Genomic DNA, 17856 nt, shown 5'->3' with positions numbered 1-17856 from the left:
CATTTACATGGATAATAATAATATCCAGCATAATAAATATTTTGGATATTAAACCTCATATGTCAGGGCCTAAGCCAATCTCTAACAATTAGATGAGAATGAGACCTAATTTGGGGGGCATGTTATCCCACATCTGCCTACGGTGAGGTTCTTATACATTCCTGTGAAATGTCTGCTGCTGAACACTTTCAGAGACAGGACACCGAACTAGATGTATGGTAGGTTGGATCCAGTATGACAATTCCTATGTTCCTAATACATGGATGCATGTTTTCCTATGTACACATGTGAAGGGGTTCACTCACTGCAGGAGCTCCGCCTCATGGCCAGGTGTGGTGTAGAGGGTCTCTCCCTGTACAGTGCCTCCTGAGGACAGTCATTCCATGGATGTGGTAGTCTCTCTTCCCATAACTTAGCCCTCTGACAAGATCATGGTTTAGTCCATCCCTCACTTCTCCTGGCAATCCAAATCCTGCCCTTCTTTCAGGACACCCCACCAGAGCCTGCTCCATCCCAGTGGCTGTTTTATACCTTGCTTGCCAGCCTCCTTAGGACAGGCTAGGATCCCAGCACTTATTCTCCCCCAGGCTTCCTCCTCACCACCTCTCTATTTCCAGAGAGTTCTCACAGTCCCTTCTGTTCTCAATTCTCTGGCTTTTTAATCAGAACCCAGCCCCCCCCGGATGGCTTCATCATCAATTAAGCCTGGTTTTCTCTCCCTTGCAGGTGCTGCCAGGTATGTTAATTGGCCTCTTTGGCTCACATTAACCCATTCAGGGCCTGTGTGGGGTATACACCTCCTCATAACTTTGATGCTAGTTTTGTCAAGGCTTCAGGCCTCAGCAGATCACTGACAAATTCATTGCTGGAAACCAGTCTGTTTCACCTGTGTGTTAGTATGATAAAGATGAATGTTGGACATATAACAATGTGTTTAGCCTTTATGAAATGCTTGTAAACTGCTACATGCATTAATCTCACTTATAATATCTTTATCACATGCTGTAAAGCAATATTGAAGTTTTGCTTAAAAATATTTGTTCTTCAATTGTGAATCCAGTCAGGAGGGATCATCTCCTGCCCATCAAGAAGGGTAATCAAAACTAAATGGGCCCTTGTGGAACATCACAACACATATAGTTTGTTAATTGCCCCCCACACAACATGAAGAGGTTTTGAAGGGAAGGAAAGAGAATTCTGGAAGAAGGAAATAAAAATAGCTGATAAGAAAATGTTGCATCTCTTTTGCTGTTTGGACTCTCACAGGGCCAGAGCTATGAAACACAAGCAGAGATCCCTGGGATCAAGACATTCAGAGTTGACAGATTACTACAACTCTGTCACCTTTTAAAACCATAGATTGTAATTCATTTGTGTATATATGCTTTCCTTCTTTAACCTATGAATAACTCTCTCATTTCTTTTCTTAGTTAATAAATCCTTAGATAGTTTACTATAGGATTGTCTCTAGTATGAGATCTAAGGTACAAGTTGACCTGGGGTAAGTGACTGCTCTCTTAGGACTGGGAGCAACATAATTTTGTATATTTGGTGTATTGCAACCTACTATCACTAAGTCCAGCTTGCCCCAAAGGGACCACCTGTGACTCGATGGTAAGCTGATACAGTGACTGAGGAGTACACATTTGTTACTGGGTTGGAGAAATCTAATTATAGAACATACAATAGGTTCATACTTCTTGACAGGCTGCCCTGACGTTGGCACTCATGGTCATGAGCCACTCCAGACAGCAAGACAACAACATAGAACATCAAATAAATGGGGTATCTCAGATATCAGTGTGTGAAAATGGTTGGAAATGCTGATATTCAAAGGCAACTGCTTTAAACTCAGAATTTTGCATTGTCAACAAGTGAAAATAAATCTGATAATCTTATCTGAGGCCACAATTGTGCCCACCAAAATCCATTGGAAATTTCATGACAGACAGTCTCTGCTCAAGAGATCTTCAGTATTAGAATAACTGTCATAGATTAGAACTGAGGTGTACTGGCATAATTATGTGTGTAGGGAGGGGGGTACTTGTATAGCACCTGTCTATGCTATATGAACAGGACCTCAGCTTTATTACGTAAGGGATGTTGCCAGTTAAGTTGTCTGCATCATTTATTTTCTAATCAATTATACAAAATATGAAGTCCGATGGCTTTACAAGTTTCTAATAAATTATTTAACTAAGTTCAGAAACTTGACACTTACCTATTGTCATAGGTTTCACCCTGACTCTGAACTTTAGGGTACAGATGTGGGGACCTGCATGAGAACCCCTAAGCTTAATTACCAGCTTAGATCTGGTTGCTGCCACCACCCAAATAGTTTAAAACAGCTGTTTATGAGTCATTTGGGAAACTCTGTCTCTTCCTCCCCCCTCCCCAAAATCTCTCCCTCCCAATTACTGTAACCCTTCCCTGGGTAACCTTGAGAGACTTCCCCACCAATTTCCTGGTGAACACCGATCCAAACCCCTTGGATCATAAAACAAGGAAAAAATAAATCAGGTTCTTAAAAGGAAGACTTTTAATTAAGGAAAAGGGGTAAAAAAAATACCTCTGAGGCCTGGTCCACACTAGGACTTTAATTCGAATTTAGCAGCGTTAATTCGAATTAACCGTGCACCCGTCCACACCAGGAAGCCATTTAATTCGACCTAGAGGGCTCTTTAGTTCGAATTCGATACTCCACCCCGACGAGGGGAGTAGCGCTAAATTCGACATGGCTATGTCGAATTAGGCTAGGTGTGGATGCAAATCGAACTTACTAGCTCCGGGAGCTATCCCACACTGCACCACTCTGTTGACGCTCTGGACAGCAGTCCGAGCTTGGATGCTCTGGCCAGCCACACAGGAAAAGTCCCGGGAAAATTTGAATTCCTTTTCCTGTCTGGACAGTTAGAATCTCATTTCGTGGTTGGACATCGGGGCGAGCTCAGCAGCACCAGCAGCGATGCAGAGCTCTCCAGCAGAGGAGTTCATGTAATCTCTGAATAGAAAGAGGGACCCAGCATAGACTGACCGGAAACTCTTGGATCTGATCGGTGTGTGGGGCGAGGAGTCTGTGCTTTCGGAGCTGCGCTCCAAAAAACAGAATGCAAAGACCTACGAGAAGGTCTCCAAAGCCATGAGAGACAGAGGATACAGCCGGGATGCAACGCAGCGCCGCGTGAAAATCAAGGACCCCAGACAAGGCTACCAAAAAATCAAAGCGGCAAACAGACGCTACAGAGCCTGCCACCACTGCCCCACCAGTGACCATGGACTCTGACGATGGGACAGTGTCGACGGCCAGTTCCTCGGCGATGTTCGCGGACGGGGAAGATGAGGAAGGGTTTGTGGAGGACGAGGCAGGCGACAGCGCTTACAACGCTGGTTTCCCCAACAGCCAGGATCTCTTCATCACTGTCACGGAGATCCCCTACCAACCGTCCCCGGCCATTAACCCGGACCCTGAATCAGGGGAAGGAGCAGTCGGTAAGTGCTTTCACCATGTAAACTTTTATTCTTAATATAACAGGAATCTGAAGTATGTGAAAAGGAGGTCTCTCTATATATGGGGATAGAACAGAAATCCTCCTGGGAGATCTCCACGAAGCTCTCCTGGAGGTAATCTAAAAGCCTCCGCAGGAGGCTCCTGGGGAGAGCTGCCTTATTGGGTGCTCCATGGTAGCACACTTTTCCGCGCGAGGCTTTCATGAGGTACTCAGGGAGCATTGCCTCCCCGAGCACGGCTGCATAGGGCCCTGGTTTGTGCTGGCTTTCATGCAGCATGCGCTCTCTATCTCCTTCAGTGACCGTCCTCAGGGTGATGTCGCTCGGAGACTCCTGCATCTAATTAGGGGAATTACTGTAATGTTACGCCTGGTCCAAAGTATTTTTAAAAAATCTCCGGACAGACGGCATAGCAGAGACTCAGCACGCTGCTGCGTGACGAGCGTAACGGAAAGCCAAAGAATCAAATGGACGCTCATGGAGGGAGGGGGGACTGAGGACGCAAGGTATCCCACAGTTCCTGCTGTCTCCGAAAAGCATTTGCATTCTTGGCTGAGCTCCAAATGCTTCTAGGGTCAAAAACAGTGTCCGCGGTGGGTCAGGGCATAGCTAGGCAATTTACGCAGCCCCGCACCCACCCCCAGAAGTGAAAGGGAAAACAATCCTCTCTTGACTCTTTTACATGTCACCCTATCTTTACTGAATGCTGCAGATAGACGCGATGGTGCAGCACTCAACACCAACATCCTTGCTCCCCCCACGCTATGGATGGCTGATGGTGCAATATGGCTGGTATCCGTCCTCATCATCAGCCTATTGGCACATGGGGCAGTGCAAAAGGGCTGGTAACCATGCAGACGAGCATCCGTGAGGTCGATCAAGGGCGCCTGGCCCTAATTTTTCCTGGTAGATGGTACAATATGGCTGATAACCATCGTCATCATAGCAACAGGGGGCTGAGCTTCATCAGCCCCCACCCTTCATGTGTAAAGAAAAGTTTCAATTGCCCCTGGACTAGCAGCAGGATGCTGGGCTCCTCTCCTCCACACTCCTTAATGTCCTATCTGGACTATCATAGCAACTGGAGGCTGCCTTCCACTCATTTTTCACTAACAAGTCACTGTGTCTTATTCCTGCATTCTTTATTACTTCATCACACAAGTGGGGGGACAATGCTATGGTAGCCCAGGAAGGCTGGGGAAGAATGGAATGAACAGGTGGGGTTGTTGCAGGAGCACCCCCTGTGAATAGCATACAGCTCATAATCTATGCAGGATCTGACACAGAGCGGCTGTGCTCTCTGGTTCTCTGATACAGTGGTTCTCTAGTACACTTGCCCATATTCTAGGCAGGACTGATTCTATTTTTAGATACCAAAAAGGAGGGATTGACTCAGGGAGTCATTCCCAATTTTTGCTTTTGCACCCCTGGCTAAGAGCAGCCAGGGGCACTTATGACAGCAGCAAATGGTGCAGTGCAAAAGGACTGGTAACCATGCCCATCTTATTACCAATTTATGGTGTGGTAGATGGTACAATATGGCTGGTAACCATCTCTGCTGTCATGCAAAAGCAAAAGCATGCTGCTGTGTAGCGCTGCTGGACCGCCTCTGTCAGCGGCATCTAGTACACATACGGTGACAGGCACAAAAGGCAAAACAGGCTCCATGGTTTCCACGCTGTGGCGTCTGCCAGGGCAATCCAGGGAAAACGGGCTTGAAATGATTGTCTGCTGTAGCTTTCCCAGAGGAAGGGATGACTGACGACATTTACCCAGAACCAGCCGCGAAAATGGTTTTTGCCCCATCAGGCACTGGGATCTCAACCCAGAATTCACAGAGACAGACTACACTGTGTTCATTGTTCGCAAAAATTTATCTTTGCAAGGAATTCACTCCCTTTTTCCCATCACACAGCTTGGACTGTCTCCAGAGCCGCCACAGCATCCCCCTCACAGAGGCTGGCAAAGATTAGGCGGCGAAATAAAAAGACACGGGACGAGATGTTCACTGAACTTATGGGGTGCTCCTGAGACGACGTGGACCAGCAGAGCCAGTGGAGGGAGACCCTCTCTCTGTACCAGCGCTCACACAGCGAACGGGAGGAGAGGTGGCGTGAGGAAGACAAGCAGGCGACTCAAACGCTGCTTGGACTAATGAGAGAGCAAACGGACATGCTCCTGTGCCTTGTGCATGTTCTGCAGGACCTCAGGCAGGAGGACAGAGCCCCCCTGCAGTGTATCTGCAACCGCCCTCCCCCGCCACAAAGTCCCATACCCCCCTCACCCAAAATAACCAGAAGGAGGGGCGCCAGAGGCCGTGTAAACTGTCACTGCACCCCAGCAGAGTGCTCAAGTACCCAAAAGCTCTCATACCCTAAATTTTGAGAAGTCCTTTCCTTCCCGCCTCACCCAAGCCCCCATCCCAGTTTCATCCCCTAACTGTCTAGTTGATAATAAAAAATACTTTTCTGTTAATTACTGTTTCCGTCATGTTCTTTTAGAGGAGACTGTGTTTGAAGGGGGGGAAGGGGGTTGGTAATTTGACAGGACAATCACCTTTACCAGGGTACAGACATGGGGGCAGGATCAGCAGCAGGTCACACACACACTGCAGTCAGTACGCACCCTGGTCGGTATGGGAGGTGGTTTGCAGGTTCTGTGTGGGTGGGGGGGGGTATGTGACTTTGTAGCGGGGGAGGGGGGTTACAGATCTCATGCAACGGTCCCTGTCCTGGACCACAGAGCCACGCAGCAGAGGAATCTGTATCCGTCCTCCCCCGCCAAAAGGCCACATAGCCCCCGCACACAGAGTCCCAAAAAGGAGGGATGGCAGGCTCCGTTGAAACATCCAGTCTGGCACTGCAGACTGCTCTGGGAGCAGGAGCCTGTCATTCCTCGAGTTTACAGGTGGTCTTTACATCACTGCACACCCTACCCAGCACAGTCCGCGTCCCAGTTTCAACCCTGTAACGCAAAGTCATCAATAAAGAAACCTTTGTAAAGTTACAGTGGAACATGTATTTTATTTTTAAACGTGTGTTGGAAGTTGGGGAAGCGGGGTGGGCGGGGTATGTAACTGCAGATGCTAGTCAACTGTCACTTGGTAAAGAAACAGGGGCAGCTTCAGCTTCTCTGTAAAGAAACTGAACAGTCACAGGTCACGCTGCTCACTGCTACTTGAAGAGTTCCTTGTCGCTGTGCAAGGCGCCTGCATAGGGCTTCACGAGCCAGGGCATTAGCGGGTAGGCTGGGTCCCCGACGATCACTATAGGCATCTGCACATCCCCAAGACTTATTTTGTGGTCCGGGAAGAAACTACCTTCCTGCAGGCGTCTAAACAGACCAGAGTTCCTGAAAACACGCACGTCATGAACTTTGCCTGGCCACCCGACGTTGATGTTGGTAAAACGTCCCCCATGGTCCACCAGTGCTCGCAGCACCATTGAAAAGTAGCCCTATTTCTCAGCAGCTGACTGTGGAAGAGGTGGACGATAAGGTGCGAGGAGTTGACAACGGCCATAACTGCAGAGGGATCCGTGCTCAAAGTGCTGTGGCGCCCGCGCTGTCACTGAGCAGAAAAGTGCACGAACAGATTGCCCGCAGGCGCTTTCAGGGAGGGAGGGAGGGAAGGAGGGCGTGATTGACGGTTCAATGATGACAGTTACCCAAAACCACCCTCGACACATTTTTCCCCCCAGCATGCATTGGGGGGAAATCCCAGGATTCCAATGGGCAGCGGGGAGTGCGGGAACTGTGGGATAGCTTCCCACAGTGCACCGCTTCCAAAGTCGACACTGGCCCTGTTACTGTGGACTCACACAGTCGAACTAGTGTATTTAGTGTGGATACACAACTTCGACTTCATAAGGGCGATTCCACAAATTCGAATTAAGTTGATTCGAAATAGTCTTGTAGTGTAGACATACCCTGAGAGATTAGCATACAAGCTACTCTCACAGACAACAGATTCAAAGCACAGAGGATGTTCCCCTGGGCAAAACCTTAGTTACACAAAAGAAAATCCAATCTGATTATCCCTCTAATGCAAAAAGACAAAGTCACAAAAGGAAATAAACATAAGATAATTCATTCCTTCTCTAATACTCACTACCCTGGGTGATTCCTTGATCTTTTTCGCTCTGGCACAGAACTTAATGGACTGAACAAAGGAAGAACTTCCCTCCTTCCTCTTGAAACATCTTGTCCATCCATTGGTTCCTCTAGTCAGGTGTCAGCTAGGCTAGGTGAACTTCTTAACCCTTTACTGTCTGTTTATGAAACCTGTATTGAGGTGTTCTCCTTTGCAATGATATATTGTTAAAGTACACATATTTGATTAGAGAATATTGGTTAGGCTATCAAGAAAGGTTACGTTCCTGAAATAAATAATTATTCATTGGGGAGTGGAAAGGCAGAAGCAGATTTGTACAACAAATGTATATGAAGGATTAGTAAAAGAAAAACTGATTTGGGAGACATACAGCCCCAAAAGTTTTGTTTAGATATTCCTCCAGACCTTCAGGTGTTTTTATTAAAACCTCTTTGGTCTGAAAACCAAGTATGAGCAGGACTTCTTGCCAAATATCTTGTACTTTCTGGTTTCACCAGAAATGTTGCCAGAACAAATTTTCTCATTGGATTTGTTTCCTTCATCATTTTTATGCACTGATTGCTATAGCCTCTGGGCATATATTTGATTAAATGCAGAAAAGCATTCAAGGGTCCACAACAGGCAGCACAAAAGTCCCTTCCTTCAGCACCATCACACAACCATAAATAAGCCATTGATAATCTATAATCAGACAAAGGATTGACCAAAAAGATGTGTGTTGGCCCATATACTGAAGTTCAGCAAACTCAGGCCCTGGCGGAGGAAGCAAGTTCCACAGCCAGGGTCCCACCACAGAAATACTGCGGCTCTACTCACCCTCCAAGTGCGCACTAGGGTGTGTTAGCAAAGGAAATGCTCTTAGGTATCATGAAAGTGCATGAACAGAAGATGGACCTTTGTTAGCTAGATCTTGAACTGTGATATGCTCTACAGATTAATACTTTACCTGTTTTACATAAAAAGCAACAACAGCATCAGCAAACAGCAAATGGAGGACAGCAGCCATCTGCTACACAGGTTGCTATGAATCAAATCGCCAGTGGTGAAACTTCATACAGTTATACTGAGACACTCTTGTCTCTTACAAAATGCATCACAAACTTTTTAATAACCACACAGATCAGACAGGACTTCAGTTTTAAGGTCTTGGGTAAAAACATTTAAAATTGTCTAAATTATTGAAAGTCATTGGCACTTAGTCTCTAAAGTGTCACTTTTGAAAAATGTGACTTGGGCTCCTAAGTCACTTAGACACTTTTGAAAATCATTCCCTATGTTTCAAAAAGTTATACAGTAAACCAAATTGAACTAATTTTTATCTACTTTGAGGATGTAGATTTGATCTGTGGCTTCAGAGAAGCTAATATTTCATACCTGATGTTAAAGCCCTAAGCCATCCCCTCCAATTGAGCATAAAAGCTCTGTTACTACTTTGGTTACTTGATCTTCCATTTGCTTCTCTCTGAAGAAAATGGTTCTGCAAAACATCTGGTGCATCAATCCTCCTCATTCCTTCTCAATGCTGAAAAACTGCTGTTCCCACCTCCAGTCTCTTCCCAGGGTTGTAGTGCTAATATGGGATGGGGGAGAGTGGTGTTCTCCCTGGAAAGGAGTGCTCTCAGCTCCTTCAGGCTAAGTGTTAACAATGACTATATACAGTGGTTTAGATTTACTATCTACTATACAAACATTAGCTAATCTATCTTCCCAGACTTTCTATGAGGTAGGTAAATAAGTATTGAAATCTCTATTTTGCAGATTGTCACAGAGTAGTTATGTGACTTGTCCATGGTCTCATAGCAAATCAGCATCAGAATCCAGGCTACAACCACATTTCTTGAATTCCTGTCCCCTCCCCCACCCAATCCACTAAACCACATGTTCCCCAGGCAATCCACTACACCACATGTTCTCTGTGGCCTGGTCTACACTGAGCAGGAGAGATGGGGTCGATCTAAGTTATGCAACTTCAGCTACATGAATAACGTAGCTGAAGTCGATGTACTTAGATCAACTTTCTGTGGTGTCTTCACTGCGGTGAGTCGACTGCTGCCGCTCCCTCATCGACTCTGCCTCTCACCGAGCTGGAGTACAGGAGTTGATGGGAGAGCGCTTGGGGATCGATTTATTGCGTCTAGGGTAGATGCGGTAAATCAATCCCTGCTGGATTGATCGCTGCCCGCTGATCCAGCTGGTAGTGAAGACATACCCACAGGGCCTCTGTTTTCCCATATCAACCCTAACTTACATGCACCATATTTGTTTCATTATCTGACACCAAGAACTCAAGAGAGAGAGAACATCTAGCCACCCCTCAGTTTGTGCAACATACTGTACGCAGTATGAAGTTTTTGGTAACTGTGCACACAGAATGTAACTTCCTATTGTGTGTTATCACAATATGGACTTCCCCCCCACACACAGACCTTCTCCCTGCTCTTTATCACAAAATTATTTGACTGATTTTATTCTCAGAACAAGACAGTCAACAATTGTAGTTTAGTCTAAATTACTTCAGAGTATTTCATAATGTGCTTCTAAAGATAACATGAGTATTTTTGTGAAAAAGAATAGTACATACTAATTTGAGACTGCACAACAGTTCCATGTCTGATATTAAAATTTTGCTAAGAATTGGGTGTTTTGTTTTGTTTTTAGTAGAAGCCATATTACAAAGCATGGAGACTAGTAAAGTGTGAATTAGATGGTTGTACTGTATGGGTGGGTGATTTCTGTTTGGTGTTTCTGAAATAGTGAGGATATGTTCAGATAAACTAAACTGATGTATCATAATCAATGAGAGATGCACAACAGTCATAAACTCTTTCCTGCTGAAAGGGGAGTGGATTCGATTTGTTGTGGGCCTCTGGTTAGATTGGATCTTGACTCAATTTAAGGTAATTCACCAATGGCTGGTGCAAATGCTGTTCCTCCACATAAAGGACCCTAATCCATAAGCATCTGAAGAGACTGGGGGAGAATAGGGTCACATTCTGTGGAAAGAGGCAAGTCTTCCCTCCTCCTGAATGATTTGCAGGAAACTACATGTGGGGACACTGATTTTCCCTCCTTTCAGGCCCCTTCTCGTGACTATTTACACTGAAAGGGCAATCTACAATTCACATTGTTAAATCCAGAGCAACCACCTCAACCACTGACAGCAAACAGAGAATAACTTCATCAGACCTAAACTAGAATTCTTAAGGATTGAAGCCAATCAGAAACATTTGATGAAAAGGTTTGAAATTATGCCCCTTCACCAGTGCCATCCACCTCCTCAAGAAACAGAACAATTCATTACAGTGTGGATGAATGGCTGACTCTGGTGGTCGCTTCTAGGGCCAATTAAAGGGGTTAACTGAGCCATGAGAGTTCATAAATGAATCCAATTCCTTTCCCCCTATTTCTTTCTATATCTTGAAGATAAAGTAAGAAAAAGTAAGGGTGTAATGTGTAAGCTCTGTGGGTTTATATAGTGACAAATGGCTGTATTACTACTAGCAGTAATAGGTCTTTGTCCCAGATACTAGAGGCTTTGCTGAGGTTCCTATTTCTTTATAACATCATGAAAAAGAAAGAACATGAGATGTATAAGCGGTGTGCTCCCATGTATTGACAAACAGGAATGGTGCCATTGCCAGTAATAATTCTTTGTCTAGTAACCAGAAGCCCATTATTTCTTTGGTCTCTCTCAAAGGGGACATAAAGTATAGTCAGAACAGGTGAGAAGAGATTCAAAATCTTAAATTCTGCTTTACGCCTATTTCTAAAGCCACTTAAGTTTCATTTGTTATTTACAAATATAAGTGGACAAACAATATACTTTTATAGACACCATCATACATGATAATACTTAGAAGTTGCAATACACTCAAAATACTTAATAAATGAAATCTAATTAAAAACTTTTTTGAAATCACTGTTTCCAATTAAGAAATGTGGTACACTAATAACAAACAAAGTGCAAGTAATGGAAGGATGTAATTTTCCTCTCTCTCTAGCTATCCCAGCTGTGTTGATATTTAACATATCACAGCTCTGCTTAAGAGGGACCAGGTTGATACACTTGAAAAATGTTTAACTGTTTACATTATCCATTGATTGTGGTTTAATATTCAGTATCTGTAAAATCCTTAATACATATTAATAATCTCCACTGGCATAAAAAGAGAGTTCAAAAAACTACCTAGACTTGTGTGACTCATTGAGAGAGAGAGAGAAAGATAGGAATATTCAGCAAAGGATATAGAATTTGATATTTTTCAAATTAAATATTAATGCAATATCTGATAAAAGCAGAAGAGGTGAAGCTCTGTCAGCACAGTTTTATAAAAGTTCTATCTTTGTCAAAAATTGTGTATAATATTAGACTGAAGGCATAAAGTAAGGACTCCTGATTTCCAACCAATGTGACACTTGTGGGGCTTTCAACTTTTTTGTCAACAAATTGAAACATTCAAACTATTATAATACAATAAATAATAAAAATCAATAATAGTAGGAGTGAAAGACAACAGGGTTGTTTGGATTTTTTTAAAACAGGAAAACATCTGTTTGGTTATCTACCATTTAAAAGTAGGCCTTTTTTAAAATTAAGTATAATTATAATTAGTTATATCATCCTCTTTCACAGCAAAACTTGGGGTGCAGGAACCAGATGAATAAAAACTCTGTGAGATACCCCCTGTAATTTCCTGCAATATCTTCTATTTATGGCTCATCTCTACAGGGGAAGAAGCAGAATTGACTTCAGTGGGACCAGGATTTAACTTCTGGTTTCTACTCTGTGTTGATCCACTTTCAAGCTCAGTGCTGAGCACTGGTTCCATGGTTAACATAGCTGTCCCTGGAAGTGCACTGGAGCTATGATGATAGGATCTCCTCTACCATTGTCTGCCCCTGGAACCTCTAATGAAGGGGATTACACTATGCAGAGGATTGGAGAGGGAGGGAAACAGAAGAGGTAACACAGCCTGGGGGTGTATTATCTTTTTGATGCAGTTCCTACTCAATGTCCTGGGAAGGAACAATACATGTTCCTGCCCTTTACCTGCCTCACAACATGTGGAACTTCAGAGCCAAGTAGTTTCTTCTGAAATATCTCTGGAAGAAGGAGATGGTGCCATGGGGGTGGCTGACACCATCTTTTGCCTGTTGACCTAGATGTGACAATTGCTCAATACCGTTGTTGGGGAAAAGCCACAGTATGTTAAATGTTACCTATAGGATTAGTGAAGAGACATCTCTCATAAAAGCTCTATACTTTGGATGGGTACTTATAACGATAAAGCCTGAGCTGACTTCACTCACATCAGTGTAAGTCAGGTGCAAGTCAATGTATGCTAATGGAGTAACACTGATCTAAAATTGGGGTAAGATAATGAGTTCTATAGTTTCCATAGACTTCTAGCAAAACTTCTGAATGAGTAACTACAGTGCATGGAGTTTAAATTCACTTCTTACTATAAAAACCTTTATGATATAATTAACTTTAATGGCACCTTTAAATATTACATATTTTTAAAACATCTCTAAAACCCACTATTGTTAATTTTTAGAGCACCATTGGTATGTGTGGCTCTAGACAAGAACATAATATATGGATAATATTTTTATAAACATAAGGAAAAATCACATAGGCCCCACTGAAGTTAATGGCAAGACTCCCAAAGACTTCAATGGGGGCCAAGATATCATCATCATATTTCTTTTTCACAAACTAAATGATGTTATCCTACATGCCAGATCAATTAATACCTACTATTAAACCACACATGATTATATTCTAAAACATTACTATGCATATGCAAATATACAAGGCCATTTTGAACAAGGAACCAAAATTCCTCCTTAACAGTCCCCATTGGGCAATCCCACATGCTATATATTCTGTGGGTTACGCATAAATATGAGTGTGTAACTCTTCAGTATGCATCAGGTGCTGCTCATACATTTGAAAACATGGGTGTTCATTTCAGCCTCACTTTGCTCATCTGTAAGATAGGTATAATAACCACCACACAAGGACAGTGTGAAGAATAAATAATGTTTATAAAACACATGGAGATCATTGGAGGAAGGGCGCTCCCTGTGCAAAGTATTATCGTATCATAGGAATGCTATTATTGGATTTATCCAATGATTTCCAATAATCAGAAATCTATAGGCAAGAGATTTCTAAAATAGGCCAAAAAACTTTCTTATTTAGTGATATGTTAACTTGACTTGAGAAAACAAACTATTTTTTTTTATTATAAAGGCGACGTTTTGGTGTTAAATTACATAATCACATTTTAAAGAAATACATTGTAACCAGACAAATATTTCTCTGTGCTATGACCAAATGGCTCTGGAATTAGCATAATCTAGAATATCTCCACCTTTAAATGAAAGTAAGTAAAGAACATAGTTCAAAAGATACAAAAAGAAGCAACAATAACAGTCACTTTTTAGAAATTAGTTTGCAAGTAAATATAAATATGGTATTTTGTTTTAGGTAAAATTAGTATGGCTGTCCAGTACTAAGTCACATTTTTAGTCTATCAATTGTGAATGCAACTATTGACTAATCTATAGGCAATAATTCATATGAAATTTGGTCCCATGACTTTGGAACAACTGAGTGACTGGATTGCAGGTTGCAATTCTAAGGGTTTTGTAATTAGACAGGCATGCACAAACTAATCTATAAATTGGTATTCATACCGTCATAAATCCATCCAGCAAACCTGAATCAGGTTTAGGAGGCGCTTGCAATCGTTCCATGGACCACTTTTCAATGATGGAGGCCACCTGGCTGTTCTCTGTGTTTAAGATTCTGAATCCAGTCATGTTAACGCCACTATACCGGTAAGGTTCCACATCAAGAGCAAAAAGGTCCTGAAAGACATGTTTGTCACATAAGTGCTTTATATATGTCATTTCTTAATTCAGGCATTTAACCACCTCCATGGAGATAAGCACTGTAATGTGCCATGATCAACAGTATTGTACATGCTACAAAGTGCTGTATATTCCATGTACAGGCTTGGTGGAGGTCTATTTCCTCCATCTTATACACACATAACTCCAGCTGATGCTATTGGGAGTTCCCTGTATGTACAGAGAAAAGAACATATCCCACAGTCATAAACAAAGCACATTAGGAAAAAATTAAGCCCAGCAGCTGAAATGTCTAGTTACAAATACTCCATAAAACTTAATCAAACTTGAACATTATTTGCTAATTTAATAATCCTTTTTTCTATAGTTCAGAAACCGAATTTAAATGACAAACTAAAATAAAATGACAGATTCCCTGCACTCTCCTCAGATTATTTCTCTCTGCTAAGCATTATCCACTCTTCCAGTTTTTATCTTGCTCTATCATCTGTAACATTGTTTTACCTTAATGAGCTACAGAACACCTTGTAGAGAATTAGTCTCCATTGTCTCAAAAACAGAATAAATGTTAAAAGCTCATTATTAAATTAAGACATTTGCAGTTGGATGTTGGGGCTTAAATATGAAGTTCATGAAAAACAGAACTTTTATGACTCAGTAAGCAGAGCTTCAACCAGCAGAAAGTGCTTCAGTACTACATAGCAGGCTGCACCAAGACTGTTCTTTTTTCTGATTTCCTTAGTAATGTGTTTAGTGAAGGTGATACAGACCCTTATTTAGCAGTCCTGCACCACATTATGTTTTGACAAACACTGCATACTCCATACATTTCAACCTACAGTGTTTGTACTTCATCTCCTTTTTTAAATTGCCTATTTAATATACTCTAGTTTTCTGTGAAACTGTAATGTTAGGGCTGATATTTATCAGAATGCATTTATTTACCCATTGAAGAGACAGGAGAGCAATAACTGGGAAAGCAGTATATGATGAATTGGTCATTATTAACATTAGAACTCACACCTAATCTCAAAGATAGTTATCTTTCCAGATTCCAATTAGGGCTTATGGTATTATTTTTCATATACAATGTATAGGATATGTACAGTGCTTAATTTGTGCCAAGGCTTACCTGGGCTGAGCCCCAGCATCTCTAGGCTTGGCAGTTCATAGCCCCAGCACCTCTGGGCTTGCTGCATCAGTTATGAATATAGAAAAAATTGCTTGAGGTTCAGCACCTAATTGCTTCAGCCCCGGCACTTCGCTCATCACAAATTAAGTGCTGGATATGTAGGAATTCAGAATGTGCCTGCAGTTTGACATCTATTTACAAATCTCCATACTTGTACAATTCTAAAGACATTGTACATTTTAGCAGAATAGCTAAAAGTAATGAGAACTATGTTGCAGTAATACTGTACTCTTACAGGATTTCTTTCCCTTTAAATTTCAGATGCTTTCAAACATCTGCACACAAAAAACCCAACATCATAACTAATTATTTAATCCAAACACATTCATGTTTATAGAAAGTATAATAAATATACACAACAGCTCAGTGTATTAATGAGCTAGTGCATTAGGCCCCTGAATCAATCACTGGAGAATAAAGTTCTGAAGACTGCTTTAAATGCTGTGATTGGAAAATTTATTTGACAGGACTTTCACTGTGTCAGGTAAGAAGCAATTAATAAATCAAAGCAGCTGAAACTCTGTTGCAAGTTACAGAGCTCCACTGCAACATCAAAATCCATCATCTGCTGGCGTATGCCAAATTATCCTTTGCTGTCACTGATTCAAGCTGGTCCTTCACTAAACTAAATAAACTAGTGTTCCAAGAAGCAAATGGAAATATTTAATTACAGCAAAATCCTGATTTTAAAATTTAGTAAAAAGTCCATTCTAAAATATAAAGCAAAGAACCAAATACAATGAGATAGAAAGCTCAAGTCGCTCAAACCAGCAATTCTCACCAATGAACCAAATGAAAATACAATATACAAAATTAAAACTGAGAAGTCTGGAATCATTTGGTCAGTCTGAGATCTCTGACAAGGTGAATTATAAACTGTGTGCAGTTCCAGCATCTCTGAGTTCCACAAAGGCCCTAAGCGTTCTATCATTAACTTTTCCAAAGAAAAGTTATGGTTATGTAAGATCTCTGCTTTTACTAACCTAATGAGATTCATCTTTAAGAGTTATTTCATTAAAGGACAGTACTCAGGCTGTTCCAGTGCTGCTGTTTTCCATGTTTTGCAATCTCTATACTGTGATTCAGTGATGACTGTTCATTGAGTTCACATAAAGGTCTCATTTCAGCAAGGTACTTGAGCACGTGCCTCATTTTAAACAATTTACATAGACCCACTGAAGTGGGAACACCTGCATGCTTAAAATGACACACACAATCAAGAACCTTGCTGAACTGAGGACTAAATGTACCCATTTGAGCCATAATAGGAGTAAGATCAAATTATATACATTCTTTTATTTTTCCTAATGTTTTCCCATTTCTCAGGGTGGAATTTAAAATACTTCTAAATTCTTCCCTGATAGCCTTCTCATATATAACTAGGAAGTAATGCAAGAACACATTGCTTGAGAGTAGAGCTGAGTGAATTGTGAAAAAGATTGTCACATGAATATTTGTTTACATTTGAAAGCATATTTAGATTCAGCGTTTCCAGTTCTTGAGTTTAGCACCGAATTTTCAGCATGAATGCTCCAATATTCATCAAAGTTGATTTTTGTGTTGCATATTTAATTCCAGAACTCTCCATTCCTCCCGAGTTGGTATTTACATAAAGGAAAAGAAACAATGCCACACAGGAAATTTTAAATTGTGGGTTGCAATTATTCACAATGAATTATTTAGGACTCATCTGTGGACCAAGAATTATTTGCTGAAGGAATTAATAACTAACTTGGAATAATGAATATCTCTGAGAATTTTACAACTTGTTCATGGAAAAAACAGTAAGGAGAAAAAGGACAGGACTCATAGAATAATTATTAATTGTGGATTGATTATGCTGTCAGCTCTACTCAAAAATTAACATCTCTAATTCTACGAAATAATTTTCTCAGGTCTATCAGTGTACAGTGGTGAACATATATTAATATATCCTCATGAGTTTTCATTGGACATAACAAAACTTAATCGAGAAAACATCCCATACTCATACACCATTCCTGAGAGATCTCTTTCACTTGTCAAGTAATGCAATTAAGATGGCTAAGGCCTTTGGTCGATGTCATTAGCATGTTTTTTATAAGCTACTTACCAATGTGGTAAAGATATAATGATAGTATTCTGTCATCATTCCCATAGCTAAAGCCTAAAAAAATAAACAAAA

At 41.6% G+C, this 17856-nt stretch overlaps 1 protein-coding gene across 13 annotated transcripts in view; it reads right to left on the bottom strand.

The window, feature by feature from the left end:
* The window catches only part of GRIK2 (glutamate ionotropic receptor kainate type subunit 2), a 604939-nt gene that overhangs the window by 367691 nt on the left and 219392 nt on the right, over positions 1-17856 (bottom strand). For all 13 annotated transcript variants that reach the window (XM_045011187.1, XM_045011179.1, XM_045011186.1 and 10 more), the window contains 2 exons: positions 17785-17838; positions 14324-14497 (listed from right to left, as the gene is read on the bottom strand). In XM_045011187.1, the coding sequence (XP_044867122.1) occupies positions 14324-14497; positions 17785-17838 (228 nt within the window). The remainder of the gene's footprint in view (positions 1-14323; positions 14498-17784; positions 17839-17856) is intronic.

This window comes from Mauremys mutica, chromosome 3, assembly GCF_020497125.1.
Source record: "Mauremys mutica isolate MM-2020 ecotype Southern chromosome 3, ASM2049712v1, whole genome shotgun sequence".
In the NCBI taxonomy this organism is placed as follows: domain Eukaryota; kingdom Metazoa; phylum Chordata; order Testudines; family Geoemydidae; genus Mauremys; species Mauremys mutica.
This window is presented reverse-complemented; position numbering and strand designations above follow the sequence as displayed.